Genomic DNA, 24,047 nt, shown 5'->3' with positions numbered 1-24,047 from the left:
TTTCGCATTTAGTTCATGGCCACATTGGTTTTGATCTGCAGTATAATACTGTTATACATGGAATAATGTAACTGGTGAGAGATGAATCTTGATGAGTACAATATCCTCACCTTAAAAGTAGGCGACTGTCATCCATATTTCATATATCACTGACATTGGTTCTATTTAATGTTTCTTTTGTTCCTGTTATAATCATTAAATTACATGACTGTATGCATCTCTTTTAGTACAACGCACTTACCAAAAAGGGGTCCGTTCCTGGTGACCTATATTTTACATTTCACTGGCGTAGGTTGACTGTTTTCATTTGGCTCGTTACTAACAGGTTTTTGACATGCCATATACACACAATATCCTATCTAGAATGGTGAAACTTGTGGTACATCTACTCCTTTGTATCAGTAGTAGGTCATTATGGCTAATATTTTACGCTTCACTGACCTGGGTTAAATTTTGTATTTGATGTATATTTATGTCGTACTTTTCATGCTAGAATCGTGAAACATATGATGATGTGAGTATCAGTTACTACAACACCCTATACAAAAGAGGCTCATCGTGTCCTTTACTTTACTTTGACTGACCTTGTTAATCGTAAATAAAACAATTTCAACTTATACAAATCTCAAAGCTCTACGCTGCAAACATTACCAAATATATTTGGTATGAAAAGATCCATCAGTCAGAACCCATTGTATTTCGTTGAACTAGGAAGATCAGAAGTTGTCTGCAGAGAAACGCTTTATTGCCTACGTAGCAACGCAAATTCGCCATCATAACTGAATATGGGCAAGAGGCGCGAAGGCTTATAATTGCCCGCAGGGCAGAATCAAAGTTGAATATGAAATTCAGACCGGTAAATATTCTTAGCAGAAGAAGTGTTATCTTTTCGTAATGGAAGTGATATCAAACTATTAAATTTATGCCATAGCTGATTGACAATTTATTTAAGTTTTATTTTGCAGGTTGCTGTAAAGATAATAAACACCAAACAGGTTCCACGCGAGTTTGCGCAGAGGTTTCTGCCCCGTGAAATTCAGAATCACATTCCGCTTCCTCCTCACAAAAATGTGGTAGGTATTTCCCATAAAATTTATTATCCTGAATTGCAAATTTTAAAATTATTTATCGCAAAATCTTTTCCTGGCTGGTTTTTTATGATTCTCTAAAATATATGTGTAGGAAATATGACAGGAACCATATTGTCTCTTTCATTGATTCATCTCGACAATATTGTCCTATTCGTTTGAACATTTTGTGGAACGATCGTTATGGTCTAGTTCAGTTGCATTATGGGTAATGGTGTGCAAACATCTTGCTTCATTGTCAAGAGGAATTATCCCATACAGCACGCAGGATGCCTTCATGACAATATATGCATTTTGTCTCCAGTTGACTACGGTCTAACACCTATTTTGATATGCGGTCAAACGCACTGGTCGTGTCTTGTGGAGCTAATAATATTTGAATGATTATTGAATATGGCATATCTGTAGTCCAGATATCCGATATAAATTACAAGTGAGGAATTTGTTACGACTTCGTTGTCTTAAACTAAGTAACAGATAAAGCAAAACTAGCATGGTTTATAAAATTAAACAAGCAGTTTAATTTTCTGATTGATAAGATGAAACTTTAGGAGGAACATACAGTATTGTGAAACAAATCCCAAACAAATCCTAAAATGTTCTATCACATGTCCCAAAGTACAGACTAGAAGAAATGAATTTCAATATTTTTAAATGTGCTGATGTACCAATAGCATTGAATATGCTGGTGTACCAATATTCTTGCTGTATCACAATGATATAATCCAGAAGTTTTTTAATTGTTTCAGATTAATCCCAAAGCAATGTCTGAGTCCAAAAGGTCAATGAACCCTTTGTAATTCCAATGAATTTTAAAAAAAAGTTCCTCACAATTTATCTTTGAACACAACTAGCATGTTATTCTGTTAGACAAATGATAAAATAGGAATGAATGCTTTGGATGGAAACAACCTTAAATATAAACTAAGACACAATGAGATGACCAGGATGTGGTTTAAAACAGCATGTCAACATGTTTACAAAAGTCAAGTTGACGATAGAATTTCGTAGGGAAAAATCAATGTCCTGAACTCAGATCCAAGTAAACCTGTTTACAAATGATCATAGCTTAATAATCTGAAATAATGGACAATAGTGGATGGCAACGGAGGATTATTTACAAATCTTCTGATTGTTTTAATTTTGAAGTGTAATTGCATCTCCTAAAATCGTAAGTGCAATATTTCAAATAAGTAAAGTGATATCCTCTCCTATATTTACAAAATCTGGGATGCACCTTACAAGGAATATTTGCTACAGATTTTGATACTCCAATATTGGAATATATAGAAATTCACTTTACCTTTTTACCACCCATCTCCCTCAGAATAATAAAAATTTTATTCCAGTAATGCAGAATTGGAGTTCTTGTGCTGGCTTGTTGCAACTATTCCAGACAAGTCAATTGAGAGACCAACAAATAATTTAGAAAATTTTCACATAATCTTTCCCAGATTTTACTATTTGCAACAGTTGCATATATTCCAACTAAGGAACATATGAGGCTAAAAATGTCTGCAATAACGAACAGATGAATTAAACAAATCCTTGTTGAAAATGTTTGCGATAATCACAGACCTGACTTAAATTGGAATGTGTCACTGTATGAAAATGATTACGGTATTCATGAACGGATATATTCTATCTTTAAAGACAATGTTGTTTGTGGGACAAATTAATTGTTACAAATATGGAATATGTCATGTGTCTGCAACCTGTTTTTGCACAGATGTAGATATACCAATCAAGAATACTCCGGTCACGGAATATTAGCACTGTTCACCAGCATGCATAATTTGGAAGTGTGCATGTCGGCGAGTTGTCCGACTCATTCTCTGTGTGATAAATAGACATGTCTTATTATTTATAGTAACCCTAATAATTGCAACATATTTTTGATTTTACGTTTTTACAATCGAACATTTATCAAGACGTTATATATTATCATGTCCTTGCATTCCTGTTTTAAAAGGTACGTGTGTACGAGAACTTTACAACCGGTAACAGAGTGTACGTCATAATGGAGTACTGTGAACGCGGTGACCTTCTTGATCTAATTAACCAGAAGATAGGGGACAACCAGAGAGGCATCGGCGAGGATCTAGCACGAAAGATCTTCAAACAGATGTGCGAAGGGATAAAACATGTACACAGCAACGAAATTGCTCATAGGTAAGAGAAATGTCTGCTTATGGCTAATTATAAAGAATTCCAATTAGCTTTCGAACGGATTTTGATATCAAATATATCCTGCATACAATGGACATCCATTTTAAAAGACATATGACGCTTATTGTGATCCAAAGGACAATGAACATTGTCATTTAAATCGATAGTCACTGATGTCAATTGCAGCCGATCAGACACACGTTGCCTCGCATAGACACACGCACGCAGGCAAACATTGATGTTTAAGAGTAACAATAGCTTAATAATGTTCAGTCGATACATAATGATACGTACTAGAGTTTCAGTGTCACAAAATATTAATGTCAATCTCACATAACGCCGATTAAACGCCACAACAAATCGGATACTTGTACATTTCCCATTTAGAACCATCAACATTTTTGCCCTCTTTTGAGCGAATTTTCTCAGAGAAAAGCAAAGAAAGTAAAGCCATTCCTAGACCAGACTTGTTGTCACTTCCGATTTATTTCCTGTACAATCAGGGATATCAACAGGACATCTGTCAATAATTATTACACTTGGGACCCCCTGTGAGCACGGCATTTTGTAAAGAAAAACTTTTAAACTAGTTTATGTGATATTGAACTTAACATTTTTTTCCAGCGTTTTAAAATTACTTTGTCTCTTGTTTTTAAAAATTACTAATGCACAGGGCCTGTGTGAACGCTAGGCCCGATTAAATCGGTCTAATCAGCCTAGGGCCGACCCTGCACGGACGGGCATTAGAAAAAGATATATATTAATTAGGTGGACTGATGGATGAACGTACACAAGCACAAAAACACATAGCCAACATAGACATAATGTGACAGTCGAGTGTATATCTTCGCAAAGGAGCTGATATGACGACAAAAACCCCTTACGCACAAAATGTTTATCCTAAATAATATGACATTTACCGTTAAACCTGTCCTTGCTCAACAGCAATAGGGACTATATGTGACATTTACTGCTGGGGTATCAAGAGAAAATATCACAAATTATTCCTTTTGCTACCAACAACTTTCAAAGTGCCATTAACCTGCCACTTTGCAGGCGATGTCACCGATACGTTGCATTTGCCAATGGTTGTAACATTCACAGGCTCAACAAACGTTTCTAGGCAAAAAGTTAACATCCAAGTCATGCGCAGTTGTCAAAATTTGGTTTCAATTAGCTGTAAATAATCTTAAAAGGATCATTGATGCAATTAAATTATATAGACGCTGTATCGTCAGCATAGGATCCACTATACTTTCAGTACATATCTGCATGCTATAAACAATCTAAAAAGGATCATTGATGCAACTCAATGATATAGAGCGCTCTATCGTCAGTATAAGACCCATTATAGTTCCAGTACATATATAGACATGTGCCACCTCCGCCACCTCAGTTGTCAGCACGGAAATCTTGGCAAGGATTTGAGACGAAAAAGGCGATGCATAATTATTAGAAAACATCGAAAGGTGAACAATATGCGTCATTAGACACCTTCATACAATGGACTCATGTTCACAAGGGACAATGTTTTATGAACACGTTAATATTTCACACAAAAACACCTGCTTAGATACCCATCCTTACTGGACGAAATTTTGCTGCCCATGTGTGCCCTTAATAATAAAGTGTTTTTGTGTTGTGATTTTAAATGAACAAGTTAAATCATTATAATATATGAAAACATTTAACATTGAAATCATTTAACTTACATATAAAGATTAAAATGACCCGTTTAGTTCTTTTGATGACAGGCTTAGTAGTATAAAGTATATTTACATTAATTCTTTTCTGTTATAATAGACAGTAAATATGGCATGGAAAATGACAACAGCTGTGTGTTTCCTACACTTTAAATTTCCATCGCTCTTTAGCTACTTAATGAGTTTTATTAAAAGATATTTCAGTTTTCATCTAGATTAAAAGATATTAAAAGATATAAAAGATGTTTATTTCAGACCGCTCCAGTAGTCTAGTGGTTAGAGCGTCCACCTCGGATGCGGGAGATCGTGGGTTCGATCCCAGGCCGAGCATATCAAAGACTTATTAAAATAGTACTAACAGCTGCCTCGTTTGGCGCTCAGCATTAAGAGGTTAGTGTTAGGACTGGTCGGCCTGCTGTCAGGATAATGTGACTGGGTGGGACATCATGCTACATGGCTGTGGCATAATGCCCCAGTGCTAGACATCACTATAAACTGCCATACTGCAGACATCGTAGCGATATGACTGAAAAATTGTTAAAGCTACGTTAAAAATACAAATCACACACACACACACACACACACACACATTAAAAGATATTTAAGTTTTCATCTAGATGTACCTTCTTCCATTTCAGGGATTTAAAGTGTGAAAATATTTTGATTGATCATAATGGAGATTCAAAAATCACAGGTAACTCATGTTCATTTGTTTCGAAGTATGCTATACAAATTCAACTATATATATATATATATATATATATATATATATATAGAGAGAGAGAGAGAGAGAGAGAGAGAGAGAGATCACTTGTATCTTTTGATTCTTTCTGAGCTCCTTTAGAGCAATTTAATATTAAAATCTTATAATCTTAATTTTAACACATGTTATATGGATTGAACTTATTGTACATTTTGTGCTGGACCCGTGGCAATAATGAATGACTCGAATGGTTCATTAACGATGCTACTGATGTGGAATGTTGCATCATACATAGACATTTCACCACACCCGACCTTCGTAATGGTACACCCTGTAAATCCACATAGCCAATTAGCCGACGAAACATCGTTACGCGCACCAATTTCAAACATAGGAAAAGAAACAATCACAGTAAGTTTGCCTCCAACAGTTGCGGCCAACATGAAGCTGGTGTTATTCTTGAAATGTACAACGCAACGTCCACCATCGTTATATTTTAAGTTAAATGTACCTGTCTTGCTTGCTACGGGTCTATTGAGTTTTTTTATGCTTTTATTTTAGTAGTTTGACTCCGGTTTTGTTATATCACCGATTCATGCAATTTTTAAAAGGACCGAAACGTAAAATTCCTTAAATCTAAATGATTGAAGGTTCTGTATGGTCTATAAATTGACAAATTAACAGCAAAAAATTATGAGCAACCGTGTAAGAGAGTGAATATCTGTGCAGTGGAAGAAACAGAGTTATTATATGCTGATTTTTTCCCCGTTAACTTTACATTGTCAGAATCGTTCAGTATTCCCCCATACGGAACGCGCGCGACAAAAACACATATAGCATTCGCGTGCATAAAGGAACTACTTTCTATTGTAAACAAACAATAGACGCAGACGCCAGCACTTTTGATTTGTACACAAATCATGTACACTCGCGCAAGAGGCTCTTTACGTTGTGGTTGTTTAAATTTGTTTCTGAATGAACTAAAACATGTTTCGTGGACTGCAAACAAAAAACTGTTTTGGCACATTCCGCGTTGATACAATGTCACGGATTTAGGCTAGCTACAGTATATAACAGACGCAAGATAAGGTCCTTGCAAATAACATACAAGTGACAAGGCATATACTGTCTTCTTTATCTGGTGATAAGAATGGCAAAATAAAATATGCTTACAGTTTTACATCCTGAATTTCCTAAAGACGTATTTTCTTAATTCTGCAAATCCGAATTACATGAGCCATGCCATAGGTTTTAAATCTGGATTACACATTTGCATCCATTGTTTGTTTACAATAGAAAGTAGTTCCTTTATGCACGTGAATGCTATATGTGTTTTTGTCGCACGCGTTCAGTATCGGGGAATACTGAACGATTCTGACAATGTAAAGTTAACGGGGAAAAAATGAGCATATAATATATATATATATATGTGTGTGTGTGTGTGTGTGTGTGTGTGTGAAATGTCTTCCCATTCGACTATTGGTAGATTTTGGATTTTCCTGCAAATTTAACGACAAGAGCGTCCTACTGAAGACATCATGTGGATCGTACGCCTACACCGCCCCCGAGGTCATAAAGTGCAAATCCTACAACGGGTTTAAGGCCGATATCTGGAGCTTGTAAGTACAGAAAAGAGAGACAGACAGACAGACATACAGACATTCAGCAAATCTATCTAATGATATATAATAAATAGCAAAAAGGTTACCATGTTATTGGCCTAAGTGAAAGTCTGTATTTCTGGTCAGAGAAGGTCTAGGGGTTTCTTTTTCCTTTCTTTCTTTCTTTTTTCCCCAGGAGAATGCATATATTTTAAATAGGATCGTGAACTTTGAATTGTAGCATGATCTTTTTTGTATATTCTAGAGCCAAAATAAAAGATTGTTCTGATAGAGAGGCATTTTTTTAAGTTCATAAAATGGCTTGAAGGAAAATTATGAAGAAAGGCACGTTTCAAAACAAAACCGTGGTGCACTTTTCTTTTCCATTATCCATGAAAGCAATTAAGCGATTTTAGACATTTATTCTTCAGGGGAATAATTCTGTTTGCGATGTTAAATGGGCGCCTCCCGTTCAGTGACGTCCACCTGGCAGCCATGGAGGAAGAGATGAAGATGCAGAGGTTATGCTTCGAGAGAACTGTCTCCTTCGGTAAGGATTTATTTTAATTTCTTTTGGCGTTAACAACGACACATAAAAACATTAAATGTCAAATCAAATAGGGTAAAATGCTTTGCCCAGAGGCACAGCAGCCAACCCAGGCTGATCTAGGAAGGACATGCGACCTTATGTACACTCTAACCGCTCAATCCCATCGTCTTCCTATTTGTTAGGGAACTGTGTAGAGTAAACTATGGTATATGAGTGCTCATTACACCGACAATTGCAACAGAAGGAGTTCTGTAGTCACTCATGCGTGATAGGCCCTCCTGCATGTCCTAAGAGGTTACTAAATAAGGCTACTTACTTGCATCCGCTGATAATGTTCCAACTAATGTCTATTGGGTTTCAAAAATATATAGCACTCTTTATATATAAAATGGTTGACATTTACTTAAGGATTCTACATTCTTACCTGCATGGTTTTTAAAATACCGTTTGGGGAGATTTTTTGTGTTTTGTTTCGTTTTTTACTTTGTATCTTTTATTCCATGATGCATACTCGCTTTTTGTTAATTTGGGTTAGGCCTTCCTGAGGATTTTCAAAAGGTTATTGAATTTACCAAGTTCTCTACCTAATTATTGATATGTACCATATAACCAGAACTCAATAACCACAGCTCAGAGCTGTGCTCATTTGCTTGTTAAAGTCTATGCATACATGCTGACAATCCGGTGGTGTGTGTGTGTGTGTGTGTGTGTGTGTGTGTGTATATATATATATATATATATATATATATATATATATATACACACACGACTCTATGGTCATAAACTAAGTAACAGAAACAAACAAAACCAACAAGTTTTGTAGAACTTGACAAACAATTTAACTATCAAAGTTATAAAATGGAAATTTAAGAGCAACATATTGTATTATGAATTAAATTCAACGTAATCCCAAAACGTTCTATACAAGTCCAGAAGAATCGAATGTTCCGAATAAATTCCTGATCCTCAAATGTATTGGTCTGCTAACAGGCATAATGCCTGACAATGGCATTGTCATTTATATAAATCACAACAGTCCCAGAATAATATTTTAGTCAAATGAACACTGTGCAATTCCAATGAATAAGCCAAACAAATGTCTCCTCTCAAATTATATCTAAACATAACGTTAAACATTTGAAGACTGATATTAGAACAAGAACATATGGAATAAGACTCGGAATTAGTAACTAAGTAATTGCTCAATTCTCTCATATACCTCTCCAACAGTCTAGTACGACTCTTTGTCGCAATATAATCCAACATAACAAACTTCACTTTACCTACCCACATTACCTATGTCGCAGTATTCAACCAGATGGCTTGAAGTAGCCTACCATATATAACTAAAAAACTCGTAAAGAGGTTTCTGTTCAGAGACATTTCGACACCACTTTATTGATGCTATGCAATCTACGTGCCAAAAGTGAAACACAAAATAGACACTCATGTACAAAACTTATATTATATATATATATATATATATATATATATATATATATATATATATATATATATATATATATATAGAGAGAGAGAGAGAGAGAGAGAGAGAGAGAGAGAGAGAGAGAGAGAGTAACTTATTTATGCAAATGTGTGTGAACAAATTCTCAGGAACCATTTGATGATAGTCGGTGAAATATAGTAGGATTAACTAACAATGATTAAGAAATAAATGGCGAAGTTTCTTTGGGATAGGTTATCAAGAGTAATGCCGTAATTAAGAAGTATAAATTTAAGACACTACGAGGTAACATTGCCACGTATCTGAAGAAAAAGCACTGGTAGCCATTGGGTTAAAACTATAACCAGGTGTCGGTAGAAATATTTTCTATGTTTTTTAATTCGTATATGTAACAATCGTACACTGTATCAGTAGTCGCTTATTTTGTTTTATAAAAAGACGAATTAGCTTAAAAGAAAAGAAATGATGTATTGTCGTAATCTAATTAGAATGCGTCATAGTTTTGCTTCAAAACTGCAGGTTCTGCCTTTGTTTAAAGCCACTTTTTTAGACCATTGCAAAGTTTGCCGTAAATCCCTACTTCAACAAAATTGCGCAATATTAATGAGAAACATTAATGTGTCGATTTTTCCCGTTTGTAATTATGTAAAACAAGACATGATGACCTAACGTGTGCAGTAAAACTTATTTCAAACTGGTCTTTCATTTGTAGACATCGTTTTATTTTAAGTCAGCAATTGTATAGTTAAGACAATATTTATAATGATATATTTACCTAGTCAAAACATCCTCTTAAATCTACTAGGTTGTCTCTCAAGAACAAGTGTCAAAAAATCTAACCGAGAATTTCAACAACCAATTATTTTGGGAAAAGATCCGTTCCCAGTCACTATATTGTTGTTTTTCTTCAAAGATGATCACAAACATTTTGCTGTTTATTCCTGGACATCCATCATTTTTTCATTTTTTTTCAAAACTGCATGAATAAATTGAACATAAGCTAATCATTTTTTGCTCAATCGCAGGTCGAGTATTGTACTTGTAAGTATTGTGTTTATAAGTAATGTTTCAAAGTATTCATTCATTTGATGCCTATTTCACTTTTATAAGGATTCTGAAGAAATTGCTCTGATACCAAGTTAACATTTTGTGTCGTTCATAATTGATTATTTTATTAAATAATTAATTACAGAATCGATGATGCTTGTGAGGAAGATTCTGCAGTATAACTCGACCCAAAGACCCAGTTTGGCAGAAATCACGGAGGATCCATGGATAACAGGGAGGAAACCGATTCCTCGTCAGCTTAATAAGCCCAAATGGGTGGTGAGATAAACTTTTAATTCTTTCTTTCCTTTATGTCTTCACTTCTTGCGGCAGGCGCATCTTACGTTTTGTTGATGCCTGTCCTTATGGCTGAGAAACTTGCTAGCAAGACTGCAATCAGTCACTGAGCGTAAACAAAGGAAATCTGGCCTATTTTATGGGTGGATTATTTTGTGTATTTTGTCAAGGCCACGGAGTATTATTTGCATCGCCACTACCATTACTTCCACAATTATCACCACCAGCAAGGCCTCCATAATAATCGCCACCGTTAACAATACCACTACCACCATCAGCAGCAGAACACCATCAGTAACATCATTAATTATTTAAACCAATATTCATTTACGGATTTTATGTTATGTATTACTACAGCATTAATTTTGAAATATGCTGCTGTTTTTTAACAGACACACACAAATATATGCAATTACCTGTACATGAAAACAAGGAAAGAAACCCAAAACACAATATAACCTATACTTATTTCCTATTCATACACGGAATAATCATGTTGTTTGTCAGAAAATTAAACCGTTTTAATAAATAGATAAATAAATATGAAATGGTGGAATAGACAGATATATATATATATGTGTGTGTGTGTGTGTGTGTGTGTGTGTGTGGCTTTATGGATGGATGAATAAATGGAAAGAGACGAAAGATACAACCTTACTCGTGCTTCCATCCAAGTATGCACACACACATTCGTGCGCACATACATACAAAAATGAGTAACTGCATGCAGACGGTCATACAATTGACCCAGAGGTAGTTAAAATGCCCCAAACAAACTATTATATAATTTAGTAATGATATTTCAATGAAAAGCTAGACTCAAGAATATTTTTATGCTTTGCAGATAGTTCACATGGCGAAATCTGCACACAGTGCAATATACACCAGTATAAATATTTTTTTTTAACTACTTCTGGAGATGATACAAATTTACACACCATGCATATCTGCATACGGGTGAAAATCCGAGCATGTGATACAATTTTCATACGTATGTAAATGTACATAAGAAGGTAACTTTGCATACATATGTGAACTGGTGCATCTGAACAGGGTAATACTAACAGATGAATACGCGTTATTGTCATATGCATCACAAATATACCATCAACACTGGCCTTTTTTGGAACAGATGCATTATTTCTTTTTCTCTAGCGGTGACTTAATGGTTATTGAAATTTGTCGACCAGGTGCTTTATAGTCGGATGTAGATACAATCCGTCTGTTCGTCTGTACTTTGCCACTTTCAGTATAATACAAGTTGCATAATAGTTACAACGTTTTCAGACCTACATCAAAGAGGACCTCTACTTCTGGTTGGCAGTCTCGATATATTTTTCATTCTAGTATATCTCCTTTGATTGTTCTTGTATAACTCTAATTGCGATGTTTGAAGTTGTTCTAAGGATTTACGCAATCAAAATAATCGCACAAACATAACTCAGTGAAAATTAATATTAAACACCCTGTTCCAAGATGTTACTCTGCATGAATGAATCGCTACAGTTTCCTAGCTGCCAAATATTTTACGGGTAAAAGGAAATTGTTGTCGCACGGTTGATACCTCTAGACTCAAAATATGGGAGTCAGACGCCTGCATCTTTATTGCTAGCACGTGCTCATACTATTCGGTAGGTTATTCCTTACCACTCAGACGAAAACTTACTAACCTAATTCACATTTTGATTTTTCTTCTGACGTTCCGTTGAAAATTCTTCCGAAAGGCGCTTTTCGATCTAGTAGGGAATGTTTAATATTCACTGGGAAAGAAGAGAAAGAGAATTACAATATCTGGGAAGGGTATAATTCTTTGCTCAGTCAAGATACACTTTTTCATGGAAAAATATATATAGCAAAAAGTTGAGATTCTTTTCATTGTATCCCTACGCCTGTAACAGGTCCTGAGTAGTCAGCTTTGCATGGAAGATTTTTGACTACTTGCAAACAACGTCTTCCTTCCACCCTCCTTTCTCAACACAAATTGTTAACTTTTGGATGATGTCATTTTAAATCAGTATTTAAACGTTTCTTTTATAGAATCCATATCAGGGTAAGAAAGAAGAAGCAGCCTCCCAGAAGGCGATCTGTTACAAGTCCACCAGTGCAGATGAGAGAAATTTGAACAGCACCGTCACCATTGGTAACAGCAGTCGGGAGACTATCACTCTAAGAAGCCGATCTGAAAAGCACAGAAGTGAGTAGAAATGTTTTGGTGTATCTCTGACCAGGGGCATGTTTCACTGTAGTCATTGTTTATCCTTATTTGCGATCTTGCAATTCGTTTTTTAATTAGGCCATTTCAATGTTACCGAGGTTTCTATTTGGCTGGAATAAAGATGACCGGCACATGCATACTTGCTAACTTTCTAGAGAAAAAAAGAGGTTGATCGATTACGACGGAGGAAATCTGTGCGCATCGGGAAGGTCCTTACGGTGCCTTTTGTTGGGGTGGGGGAGATTCCCTACCACTGTTAGGGGAGCGGAAAATGATGGACATGATAGTTGCATTGTGTTTACTGACATGATAGTGTAAAAACCTAGGGCATGTGCTAGTTGTATTTGCGTCTCCGTTATAGATTTGTTAGATCTGAGTGTGTATTTGTTGACCATAGTGACTTGTTGTTGGAAAGATATTTCTCAAACCAAGTATTTAGTCAATTTATAGCAGCAGACGTCATGAGGTACAGTATTCATGAGCCATTAGGGTAGCATGGATTATTATCCTAAAATGGACCCTCCCTAATTTCTTAACATAGGGAATTCTCAGAATATTTTAGGTGTGGTATTGAGCAATTTTAGATAGGAATAATTGTTTGTGTTAGGTGTTTACATCATGTCTCGTGGTGTATGGCGTGTAGTGGCAATATATGGCTTGGAACGGCTTACTAATGAGTCATGCAAAAATGTCCAACAAGAAAAAAAAAACGCAAATATGAAATTAGATATTCGTGATATGTGATCATTATGTGATCAAGGATTTATTGTAGTATTTGCGCGTTTGAGAACCCTTCAGTTGATAACGACTCATGTATTGATATAATCGGCAATAGAGGAAACATGAACAACAAGCCACACTCAGGCAATTGTCTGATTCGATCAGTAGTGAGACCCCATGCGTACTGTTAGTATTAATATTATCCAGTCAGCGATCAGATGAGATTGCGAGGATTGAAAACTTGTCCATAACATTGCCTATTTAGTCTTACAATGGTTGAAGAAACTTGATAAACCTGCTAAAATGTCAGATGGCAGCACGAATAAGCCATACTGCTGACTAAGCACCCCTCAATTATATCGCAAAGCAACTCAGTTAACAAATAAGTCCTTTTTAAATAAAATTACACGGTATTATACGTCTGATAAATCGGTAAAAGACGCAGTATATCAGCAACCTAATCGGTAGTATTGATACATGTTAACCGACACCCACCACATTTAAAATGTACGCCAACCTGGTCCATCGTCTCAAGCCAGGGCCGAAAATCCAGTTTCGGTCCATTTTACCTGCGACTGCACGCGATGAAGTTTCCTCGTTTCTAATGAATATGCATAAGCCTACTTAACCAATCTTTGCGAGCCTGAGTAATATATTCCTGAAAAATTGACCGTACATTACTTTTCATGTATGAATGAGCCAAAGTTTCTGTTCCAAATATAGTCATTAGTCGATCGATAAAAAGGGCACTTTCGTTGCTGTATATGAGCTCGTTTCATTGCGTTGTTGATAAAGTATTTACCAGTGAAAAGGGGCGTAGCGGATTTTCGGCCGTGGGTTGCAACAGTGGACTAGGTTGGCATATGGTGGCACATTGTGCAGATTAACGATTATTACGTCCTTTTATTGCATATCGATTTTGTAGACTTGTCACGACATCTTTGCAAATAATTTTGATTTTAATCCCAAGTTGATGTTTGTGATGGGGGGGGGGGCGGGGGGGGCGGGGGGCTCGCTAAACAGTAGATCTTGCTGGTGCTGCTATTTGAGACTGTTCAGGTTTATCAATCCCATTGTTATCATTGCAAGAGCGTAGCGGGGTTTGGCTTTGGATTTGGATTTTGAACTTGATCTTGAAGGTACTTATATTGATGTTAAATAAGATATTACTATTTTTACGATTTAATGCCCGTGTAGTTTTATGAAAGTCTGTTCACTTCTGTCTGGAGAGGGGTCTGCAATTTTCCTGAATAAAATTATCGATCGCTATTGATTTTTACAACTGCGGTTGGGCACTAAAAAAGCGAAACAAACTAAATAATAGCCATTTTAAAGGTATATACACTCCAATTCTCAAAACGACAGCTAGATATAGTTAGTACCGCACTAAGATGACCAGTACGACTTTTAGCAATAGCTGATGTTGGGCCTAATGAAGAAATATGGATACAGGAGGCAGCCATCTTTGTTTATACGCCGCTGTTTTCGCGTATATACATGTTCATGGCTCCACGTGATTGTTGTTTTTTTTATGTCGGGACAGAATCTTTGGTCAGAGTTCGTATCAATAAGTAGAATGAGTCAATTCTGCTAAATGATTAAGACGAACGAATGCATTTCCATGGTTTCCTACACAAAACTGCCCGTCAGTTCATAGAGTTGATGTGGGGTTTTACTCCCAGTAATTCGTGAGACCAGGAACGCGTTATAGCGCGTGCAGGACAACTAAAACACCCGTTGAAATCCAACATGCATGTGATCCATTATTACTGTTTCTATCGTAGACTATAAAAAACATGGCATAATTGATCAAGCCATTATTTTTTAATTCATTAATTTGCGAATAGACTGTATAATTGTTATTCCGATTTGTCGATGGTATGACGACGTATACTTAACTAGAACACAGGTTTTATGCACATTTTTCGGATAAATGTTTGTGTGGAGAAACTATTGAAATTTACAGGTAATAACTGTTCAAACGTGAATTTGAATCGGTTGTAAATAATTTACTGCATTTTGTAACTGTTTTCTTTATTGGACAGTGTCATTTTTGCAAACTGTATTCGAGATATTAGCTGTACATGCCTTAATAAGTTCGTACCCTTGTTCAAAACAAGAAAAGAAATATCCAGTGCAGACCACGCATGCTTTAATCTCAACATATCTTGTGGGAGGAAACTGACTGCTAAAACCTGCCTATAGCATTAGTATCAAATCAAACTTATCGCCATCTACACACGTGTCTCAAATTGAACATATCTTGCCTAGGAAATCATATTCACTGTGTCTTGTGGGAGTAAAGTACCCTCTTCAACCCTCCTAGAATATTGTTTGCTTATGGAATATCACTTTACAGGTGAGGATCTCAGTATTTCATAAGTGTGGAAAGTGTCATTATTATTTTTACTGAACTTATCCCCTTTTTTCGGATGTCTCAATTTCACCATGTCATGCAAGAGGGAAGTGGATGCCATAACATCATTATTTTAATTGAACTCATCACTAGTCCGAATCACAATACGTCTTGTGTAAAGCGAGTGGCTGCCTAAATATGCGTATAACATCTTTGATTTCATAGAAATTATCGCCACACATGTCTGGATCTCAATATGTCTGTTTTAACCGTCAATAACATCGGTATTTGCATGCAGTTTATCACCATATATATCCGGATCTACACACGTCTTGTGGAATGAATGTGCCTACAAAATCCTGTCTCTAACATCATGAATTTGATGGAACACATCTCCACGTATACGCATCACCACACATCTGGATTTCGACGGGTAGCAATGTGGCTAAAATCCACCTGGAACATCATTATTTTAGTGGAACTTATCAAAACATATCTTTATCTCAACAAGTGATATGGGAGACAAGCCTAAAACATTATCATTTTCCTTGACCTTTTTACAACACATATCTGGATCAGAACATGTCACTTGGGAGGAAAGTGGGTACTTAATCATCTCCAGAGAAGTATTATTTTCACGGAACTCAACTTCATAGATGACCGGAAACTATGTGAGGAGAAAGTGTCTGCTAAAACCTACATGGAACATTATTTTCATGGAAATTATCGCCATATTTTATTTTGTAATCCAGTTACCATTTAAATTTGCTGGTTAAATCAGTCTCAAAATTCGATCTTACTGGTGTTTTGTGCGGTCCGACCGTATAGGGAGAGAAATTGAACCTCCCCAGTGGACAGCTCCCTACAAAAATAAGCACGTCCATATACGTGATCACGTTAGAGAGGCAATGTTTACAACTGCCGGCATATTCATATTAAGACGTGCTATAATCTCTTTCAGTTTACCCCAATACTATTTTAAAGCACGCAGTGTGGATACAAAGTCTAATAGGGTATCTGGCAAAGACGAAAGGTTTGCCGGCATGTGTGTCGTCTGCCATGTTGTCGGCGCTTAGTTTATACTAAATAACTAAGTGATATAATAATGGAAAGCGTCTTTCACATATTGTATTTTTCCTGAAAGGTTTTGTCAGAAGAAGTCGAGGAGTGAAAATAAGAAAACTAGCTTTGTTCATATTAAACGTTTGGAATATCATGAATCATTGGTCGTTTGACTTTCCAAACCATTCTTTGACTATTTTGATTAAGTGTCACATCCCTTTGCGCATATATCATTATAAGGTTCGAATATTGAACTCAGCATGAATTCAGTGTTCAGACGTTATTGTGTGCTTGCTTGTGTGCTTGCTTCGTCGAACAACAATTTTCTTCCAATACGCCTCTTTGCAGATAGCTGCTATGTAGTTTAGAACGTAATTCTTCGTCAGTTTTAACAAATGAAGGTAGAGCAGAAATAGACTACTTAGTCATTTATACCGAACAATGACATTGTATGCAAAGATATACCAGTTATCGCCGGGAAGCAACGATTGCTCAGCTCATCCAGCTTAAGACTCACAAGGGCCGTAGGTTCGATACCCAGGCCAACTTGTTTCTGCTGCATCGTTGTATCCTTCTGAAAGGTACTAAACGCCCATTTCCTCGACATAATATTACCCAAAACTAAAGTGTTGAAAGTGCCGTTAGAAATAAAGCAACAAAACTCGTGGTTCATCCGACATGGAATTGTATTTAAAGCAGTCCACTGAATGTTCACAATTACATGTTGTTATTAAAAGGTAGGATTCAAACTGTATTTAAAAAATGACAGAGAACGCAAGAATTGCCTTTATTTTCTGTAAATATATTCGGTATTAAATTACAGTAATAACAATTTTAAGTACTTTTTCAAGTTTATTATTTTCTTTCAATGTTATCATTACAAAGGAAGACACTATTATTGTAAAATAGCAAACGGTTTGTTGAAAAAATATGAGCTAGATACTCAATTATAAGTATCACCTTGCATTTAGTCGAGGAAAACAATGTTTCAAACCAAATTACGAGATTTGCAAAAAGGCGTATTGTGTTTCTGCAACAGTTTTATGAATAAAACTCCTAAAGAGGCCTACTATAATCATGTGTAAACAAACAACCATCTTTAAGAATATTTATATGATATGAGTTATTTGAGTTTGATAAGAATCTCGGTTTTAACATAGATAATATTTATTGTTTTGAGCCTGGAAAAACTGGATTCGTTTGCTATGTACAAGATGTCAGGTGTTTTTTTTTAGTCTAAGTATTATTAATGCAAATGTGAGCTTACTATTACCTTCAAAATTGATTGTTTTGAGCCTGGAAAAACTGGATTCGTTTGCTATGTACAAGATGTCAGGTACGTTTTTTAGTCTAAGTATTACAAAGGAAATGTGAGCTTACTATTACCTTCAAGTATTATCCAGTGAAAAATATGTACTATCATCGTTCCTTTTATAATTATATGTTTAACTTAGGGTGCAATTTTTAAAACATTATCCTAATAATTTTTTTAAAAACATAAACATTATGTATATGCCTATAGGCTTTGATTTCTGCCAATTCACAATGACAGATTTTTCAATAAAATTATTTGATGATAAAAATTCAGAAAATATCTGGACAAGTGGCCCTTCTCCCTATATCCATACCCAAAATCGCAGACCTTGCACATGGCCCGTATCGGAGCGGCCAATAAAGGTTCACAGTCACAGGGACTCGAGTAAAAATAATACTCGGGTACGAAACTATGGCACAAGCATAGAGAAAAGGGAGAAAAGAAAGATTGTCGGACACGGAAAAATTAAATATGGCGAATTTCCCTCAACAGATGATTCTTCGAGAGTCGGGCAGTACACCAAGTGGCTCATGGAGAAGGTAAGTCTATGGTTTAACATAACTCATATAATGTAATTTCTTTTTTCTTTTAAAACTTATTTCAAAAGGATAAATGGTCAAACCTTTGAGGGTTTTCAAATATTTTGTATAATTTTCCTTTGGAACCTTTTGATCTACACTAGCTTATGTATCCCGTTGTTCTCGTCTGATCCCGTTTTAGGCCCTTGAAAACTAACCAATGAACATTGTGGCCGGTTGCTTGTCTACTTGATTTGATGAATCTTTATATCAGACTTACTTCTGGGAGAGTCCGCTGCTCATTTGGTAGAGCTTAAAACTTGTAATCCAAGGGTTGCGGTTTCGATACGCTTCCTGGTCAACCTAGGATGGCTGGCAGGTTCATGAGACAGACACATAGCTCCCAGTTTCTCAGCATTTATTTCCATTAATACATTAAACGTGTCGATATATGTAACAAAAACAAATATATATTTTTGTCAGTAAGACGTATCAGTAAGCTTAAAGTATATTTTCGATCACATTGGTTGATATAATCGAGATTCATTGCCAAATCACATATGTTCCTTTCAGACGAAAGAGATATCTGTTGTATTCGAAGTTTGGCTTACTTATGTTGTGAGCATTGTAATAAACAAATTGTGCTTTTATTGCGCACCTTTGTCCTTTGGTCTTGTTGTTGTTGTAGGGTTTAACGCCTTTTTTAAGCACAGGATAGGCTATACATGGCGGCCAGTATTAATGGTGGAGGAAGAACCCGGGAAAACCCCGGAAAGAACCACCGACCCACGAGAAGCTACTGGCAAGCTTTCTCACATACCCACAATGGCCGAATCCTAGACTCGAACCCACGCAGACAGAGGTGAGATGGCAGTGATCCGTAACGGAGAGCGCTTTAGACCACTCGACCACTCGGGGCCCCGTCCTTTGGTCTCGCTGGTTGTGTGTCGGCGTCAGTGTAAATGTCCAGTGAATGTATGAGTACCAAGCAAGACAGTTACCTCCCTTCTTACAGTATTATATAGCATAGTTGCCTTGTCACTTCCTCTATAGTAGAGAGTCGCGGCAGAAGGCAAAATATTTTGAAACAGAAACAAAAATGATAGCTTAATATGTAAAATTACCTATTTTTCCAGTTATTTCCAAATGGAAATTCGGGTATGCAACTTCTGTTTTTAGATGTATGCGTGACGTGGCTACACCGCGTGTGTTATCGCGCCATTCTTGAAACCACATTGTCGAAGATACTCGTTTGTTGAAATTCAGATACAATGCAGTAATCACGTACCTATGTAGCAGGATTTGCGTGTTCTGTCTTGATTCATCTATTGCACAGATTTATGAGATATCGTTCAATAAACCGGCCACCTCTTTATCAGAGGATGTGATCTACAACAATGACAAATTACTAATTTTAGGATTAATTAGCTTTCCTGTAAGTTGTAAGCACTTTACAATATTAGACAACACCTAATAAAAACCATGTAATGATATGATTACAAAAACAAAAACGCCATTAAATTAGAGAAGATAAATCGTACTGAAAATATTTAAGGTAAGGAAACATCAAAACATCATTAGGTCTTTAAGTCTGTCCTTGCAGTCGAAATAGGTGAGTTTCAAGAGCGCTCTTGAATGAGATCACTGCGTCTTTGTATCTTAGTTCAGTGATAACTAGTGAGGAACATGGGAACTTACTTTTCTTTAAAACTTTAACCCTATGCATAGTGCGAAACTGTCGAGCGCAACATAAGATATAGTGACCTGGATCTTTATTCCTGGTATGTGTCGTGCGGAGCTGTAAGTTATAAATATCATGGCGGCAATCAAAGCTTTCCAAAACATTTGTTTCTTGTGGACCAAATGTTATTTGCGAACTGAATTTTAATGGCGGTCCTATTTTGTACAAGTATTGTGTTTTCTTTGATTTGTGATTATGACTTTATGAGTGACATCATAACCAGTATAGTTCGTAGATCTTCGTCGTACAGGATTCACTGTCATTTGAAATAAAGGAAGAAATACGAATGATGCATTCCATTATTGTATTTGCACACAGGTTTCTCTGCATCAAGTGATAAATCTAAATTTCAGCGTGATATGGATGGGACTACCGAACTTTAATCCCATGATACACGGTCGTCATGCTAATACTTTATCATAAGCATTTCGCATTTGAATTACACTTTAACCGTTTTGAATATAATATTTTTCAGTTTCTAAGCACATTTTCCTCTGTATGAACTTCTCAAAGAATGTTCCTGTCTTTTATGTAATCAGTCCCAGGAGAAGCAATATAAGACTGGTATCAACGATGGAAACAACGGCAGATACAGAGCATCAAAAGAAATCCTCCGAATCCCATCTCTGGACGCACCACTCCCTTCCCCTGAACCTGAAACCTCTCCAGACCAGAGGACAAAACTAAACGAAATCGTCAAAATCCCTATGTCTCCCGTTGAACGGCTGTGCCCAACGTGTGAATCAAAGGAGAACCTGAACGTCGCCAGTGGTGGACAAGTTAGGAAAATTCCTGCCAAGTCGGCATCATTCAAGAAAAATGTAATGCTTGGCAGAGAGAGAGAGAGAGGGCGTTGCCTGTTTTTTTGCCACAGATATCTCACATTACTCATGAACATTGGTTTAAACATTACATTGACTTTAAGCTAATGGATTGCCTAGTTTTCTTCTCAATATCAAGGCCACAATCTATAGATGTAGGGTCGATAAGTAAAATCCAGGAAAACTTTATTTTCTAACGTGACTGTTCAACTCGAAAATGGAGCCTCAAATATATAACTGAAAAATGGTATATAATTACTTATTTTAATATATGCTATTGAAACATTCTCATCACAAACGTAAAGAGGAAACTCCCCAATAAGAAAAGCTTAAAGAAGCCTTGTCACAAGTTCCCAGAGTTTTCTGGAATCGATTCTAGGCTTGTTTTTCTAGAGAATACAATTTTCATAACATGAGTATAAGTTACCATTCATTGTAAAATCAAGTAAATTACTCTGTTACAGACCACAAGTAACATGGCTACCGCTTCGCGGTCCGAGGACCTGGCAAAGCAGATGCAAGTGCTTGAGTACTTCCGAGACGTGCCTGTGACTCAGCGCGGCAAGCGTCTTAGAGAGAGACTCCTACACATGTATGGCAGAAATGCAGTTAGGTGCAATACTCATGATGTAGAGTAAGTAACAAAACTTTTATAAACGCTGAGAGCTGGAAAAATATAAAACTTTAAAGTCTAATTTGAATTAAAGTTACCACACATACAGATAAACAATCGTACTCAATACTATACCGATGCGATCATGGCGTTTTACGTTGTAGTAATGATTGCTTTGTGACCAGCGAGTATTTCTTTTAAAAATAGTTAAAAAGTCGTACTTTATCTAATTTATAAAACCATGAAATAGTATAAAACAATGAAATATTACTAATTTTAGGATTAACTAGCTTTCCTGGAAGAGCAATTCTGTACTTTATTAAAAACTGTTTTCATCTGTGATGCTCCTCCCTCCCCATCCCCATAATGTTATAAGTTGCAAACATGGAATGATTTTTTTTTCGTTTTGTTTATGTATCTTCATGTTGTCTGATGCAATTTTGAAACGCACTTCTGTGCATTATGGCCCTTTTATTAAGTTAGTTACTTTTTAAAAATTGGATTAGTTACTGAGGATATTTATTAGCATGCTTTTCGCAGCTTATAGCAATTACATAACTCTTTTGACGAGAATTGTAAATGATTCTGAACGAGGACCATATAAATCTAACATTCACTTCCTTCAATTGTAATTTTGTGGGTAAAAAGAATCGAGATCGTATATATATATATATATATATATATATATATATATATATATATATATATATATATATATATATATATATATTACAGAGAGAATCTTCCTCCACTAGTAATACAATCCTTGAAGCCTAACAGTGAGGGAGAAAATAATAAGTACAAGGTCTTTGATGAGCAGATGAACACAATGTCAAGGGCAGAAAGTGATGAAAAGATGGATTTAAAATCGTACGTGAAGAAGATTGTTCCGACTCAAAAAGTAGTTCTGCATCCGTGCTGCTGAGGAGCAAAATGGTCCGCTGCGGATGTATACTTTTATCATTATTCGTTTGGAATCGAACTTTGAAAAATTAGGTTTTCAGTAAACTTATGAAGTTTAATAAATTTAATTCGGATTTCAAAACGTGCTTGGTCGTGATTTACAGTGATAAAGATAAAAATAACACCTGATAGCAAAACATTTCCCACTTGAAATACTTCTAAGCTATTGGTCTTATGTGTGTGTGTGGATAAAAATAAATGGAAAGCATACAGATATTTATGCGTGTACATATTTTCGCTCGTTCTTGCAAAATACTTTATACATTCGGATACTCTTTGAATAGGATGGCCGAAGGAAAGATATTCCGAATAAGTATTATCAGTGTCTGATGTAAATTTGCATACTGAAAATTTTGCGCTGCAACATGTAAAAGAAAAAAAAAAAACATTTTCGAAACAACGCAGTATCAAGAACCTAAAATTACGTAATATCTTATTATAAAGTAAATAGCATTTGTTTAAGTTTTGCATTTGACCGACAAAGTAACACAAAATTTGAATGACGGTACGCACTGAATTGTACTTGACAAGTGATACATGTTGTGTACATTGTATTCGAATAAGTCTGTCCAATGACTCAGATGCAAGATAAAGCTGTGAATGCGGCATGATTTCCAGCCTTCTGTAACCATCTCGACTGAATGCGGTGTTGAGCATAGTCACCAATCGATTGCCAGTTTACTGTTACCATCTGCCTGAGAGGTGTCATAGTTTTCTCAAGAAGATTTGCAGAATGGCGTACCTTAAAGGCTTCTTTGGAAAACTAAAACAAACAAAAAAATAACAAAACTAGTGTGGTGCCTCATATCAGATTTGTACATGTAGCAGCAGAGGGGGCGAATCGGACATTTTGTCCAATCGTTATTTTGCTTAATTATTACTTTCTGCACTTAACGATCTAGTGTCGTCAGCGCCTGGTAAAAAAAAAACGACGACGTCGTCGGGGGATCGTCCAAACGTCATTTGGTTTAATTAACACCCCAGCGTCGTCAGCGTCCGGTAAGCACATCGACGACCGCGTCGATGTCATCGCCCCCTCTGCTGCTAAGGAGTTATTTACAATGAAAATTACTTACAACTAACCGAATATTTGGTCAAGT

At 36.1% G+C, this 24,047-nt stretch overlaps 1 protein-coding gene across 2 annotated transcripts in view; it reads left to right on the top strand.

The window, feature by feature from the left end:
• LOC149777520 (uncharacterized) overlaps positions 1-23,015 on the top strand; it is a 28,438-nt gene extending 5,423 nt beyond the window's left edge. The window contains exons 2-12 of one of the 2 annotated variants that reach the window (XM_089940727.1): positions 966-1,073; positions 3,061-3,260; positions 5,599-5,654; positions 7,150-7,282; positions 7,696-7,814; positions 10,472-10,605; positions 12,661-12,817; positions 18,565-18,830; positions 21,090-21,371; positions 21,836-22,005; positions 22,720-23,015. In XM_089940727.1, coding sequence (XP_089796853.1) covers positions 966-1,073; positions 3,061-3,260; positions 5,599-5,654; positions 7,150-7,282; positions 7,696-7,814; positions 10,472-10,605; positions 12,661-12,817; positions 18,565-18,830; positions 21,090-21,371; positions 21,836-22,005; positions 22,720-22,909 — 1,815 coding nt within the window. In that variant the 3' untranslated portion in view covers positions 22,910-23,015. The remainder of the gene's footprint in view (positions 1-965; positions 1,074-3,060; positions 3,261-5,598; positions 5,655-7,149; positions 7,283-7,695; positions 7,815-10,471; positions 10,606-12,660; positions 12,818-18,564; positions 18,831-21,089; positions 21,372-21,835; positions 22,006-22,719) is intronic. The other variant, XM_089940728.1, reaches the window with a different exon arrangement.
• The last annotated feature ends 1,032 nt before the right edge of the window (positions 23,016-24,047 follow it).

This window comes from Sinohyriopsis cumingii, chromosome 18 (assembly GCF_028554795.1).
Source record: "Sinohyriopsis cumingii isolate HCF-2022 chromosome 18, ASM2855479v2, whole genome shotgun sequence".
Taxonomy (NCBI): Eukaryota; Metazoa; Mollusca; class Bivalvia; order Unionida; family Unionidae; genus Sinohyriopsis; species Sinohyriopsis cumingii.
The sequence above is the reverse complement of the archived record's forward strand: the minus strand, read 5'-3'. Positions and strand labels throughout refer to the sequence as shown.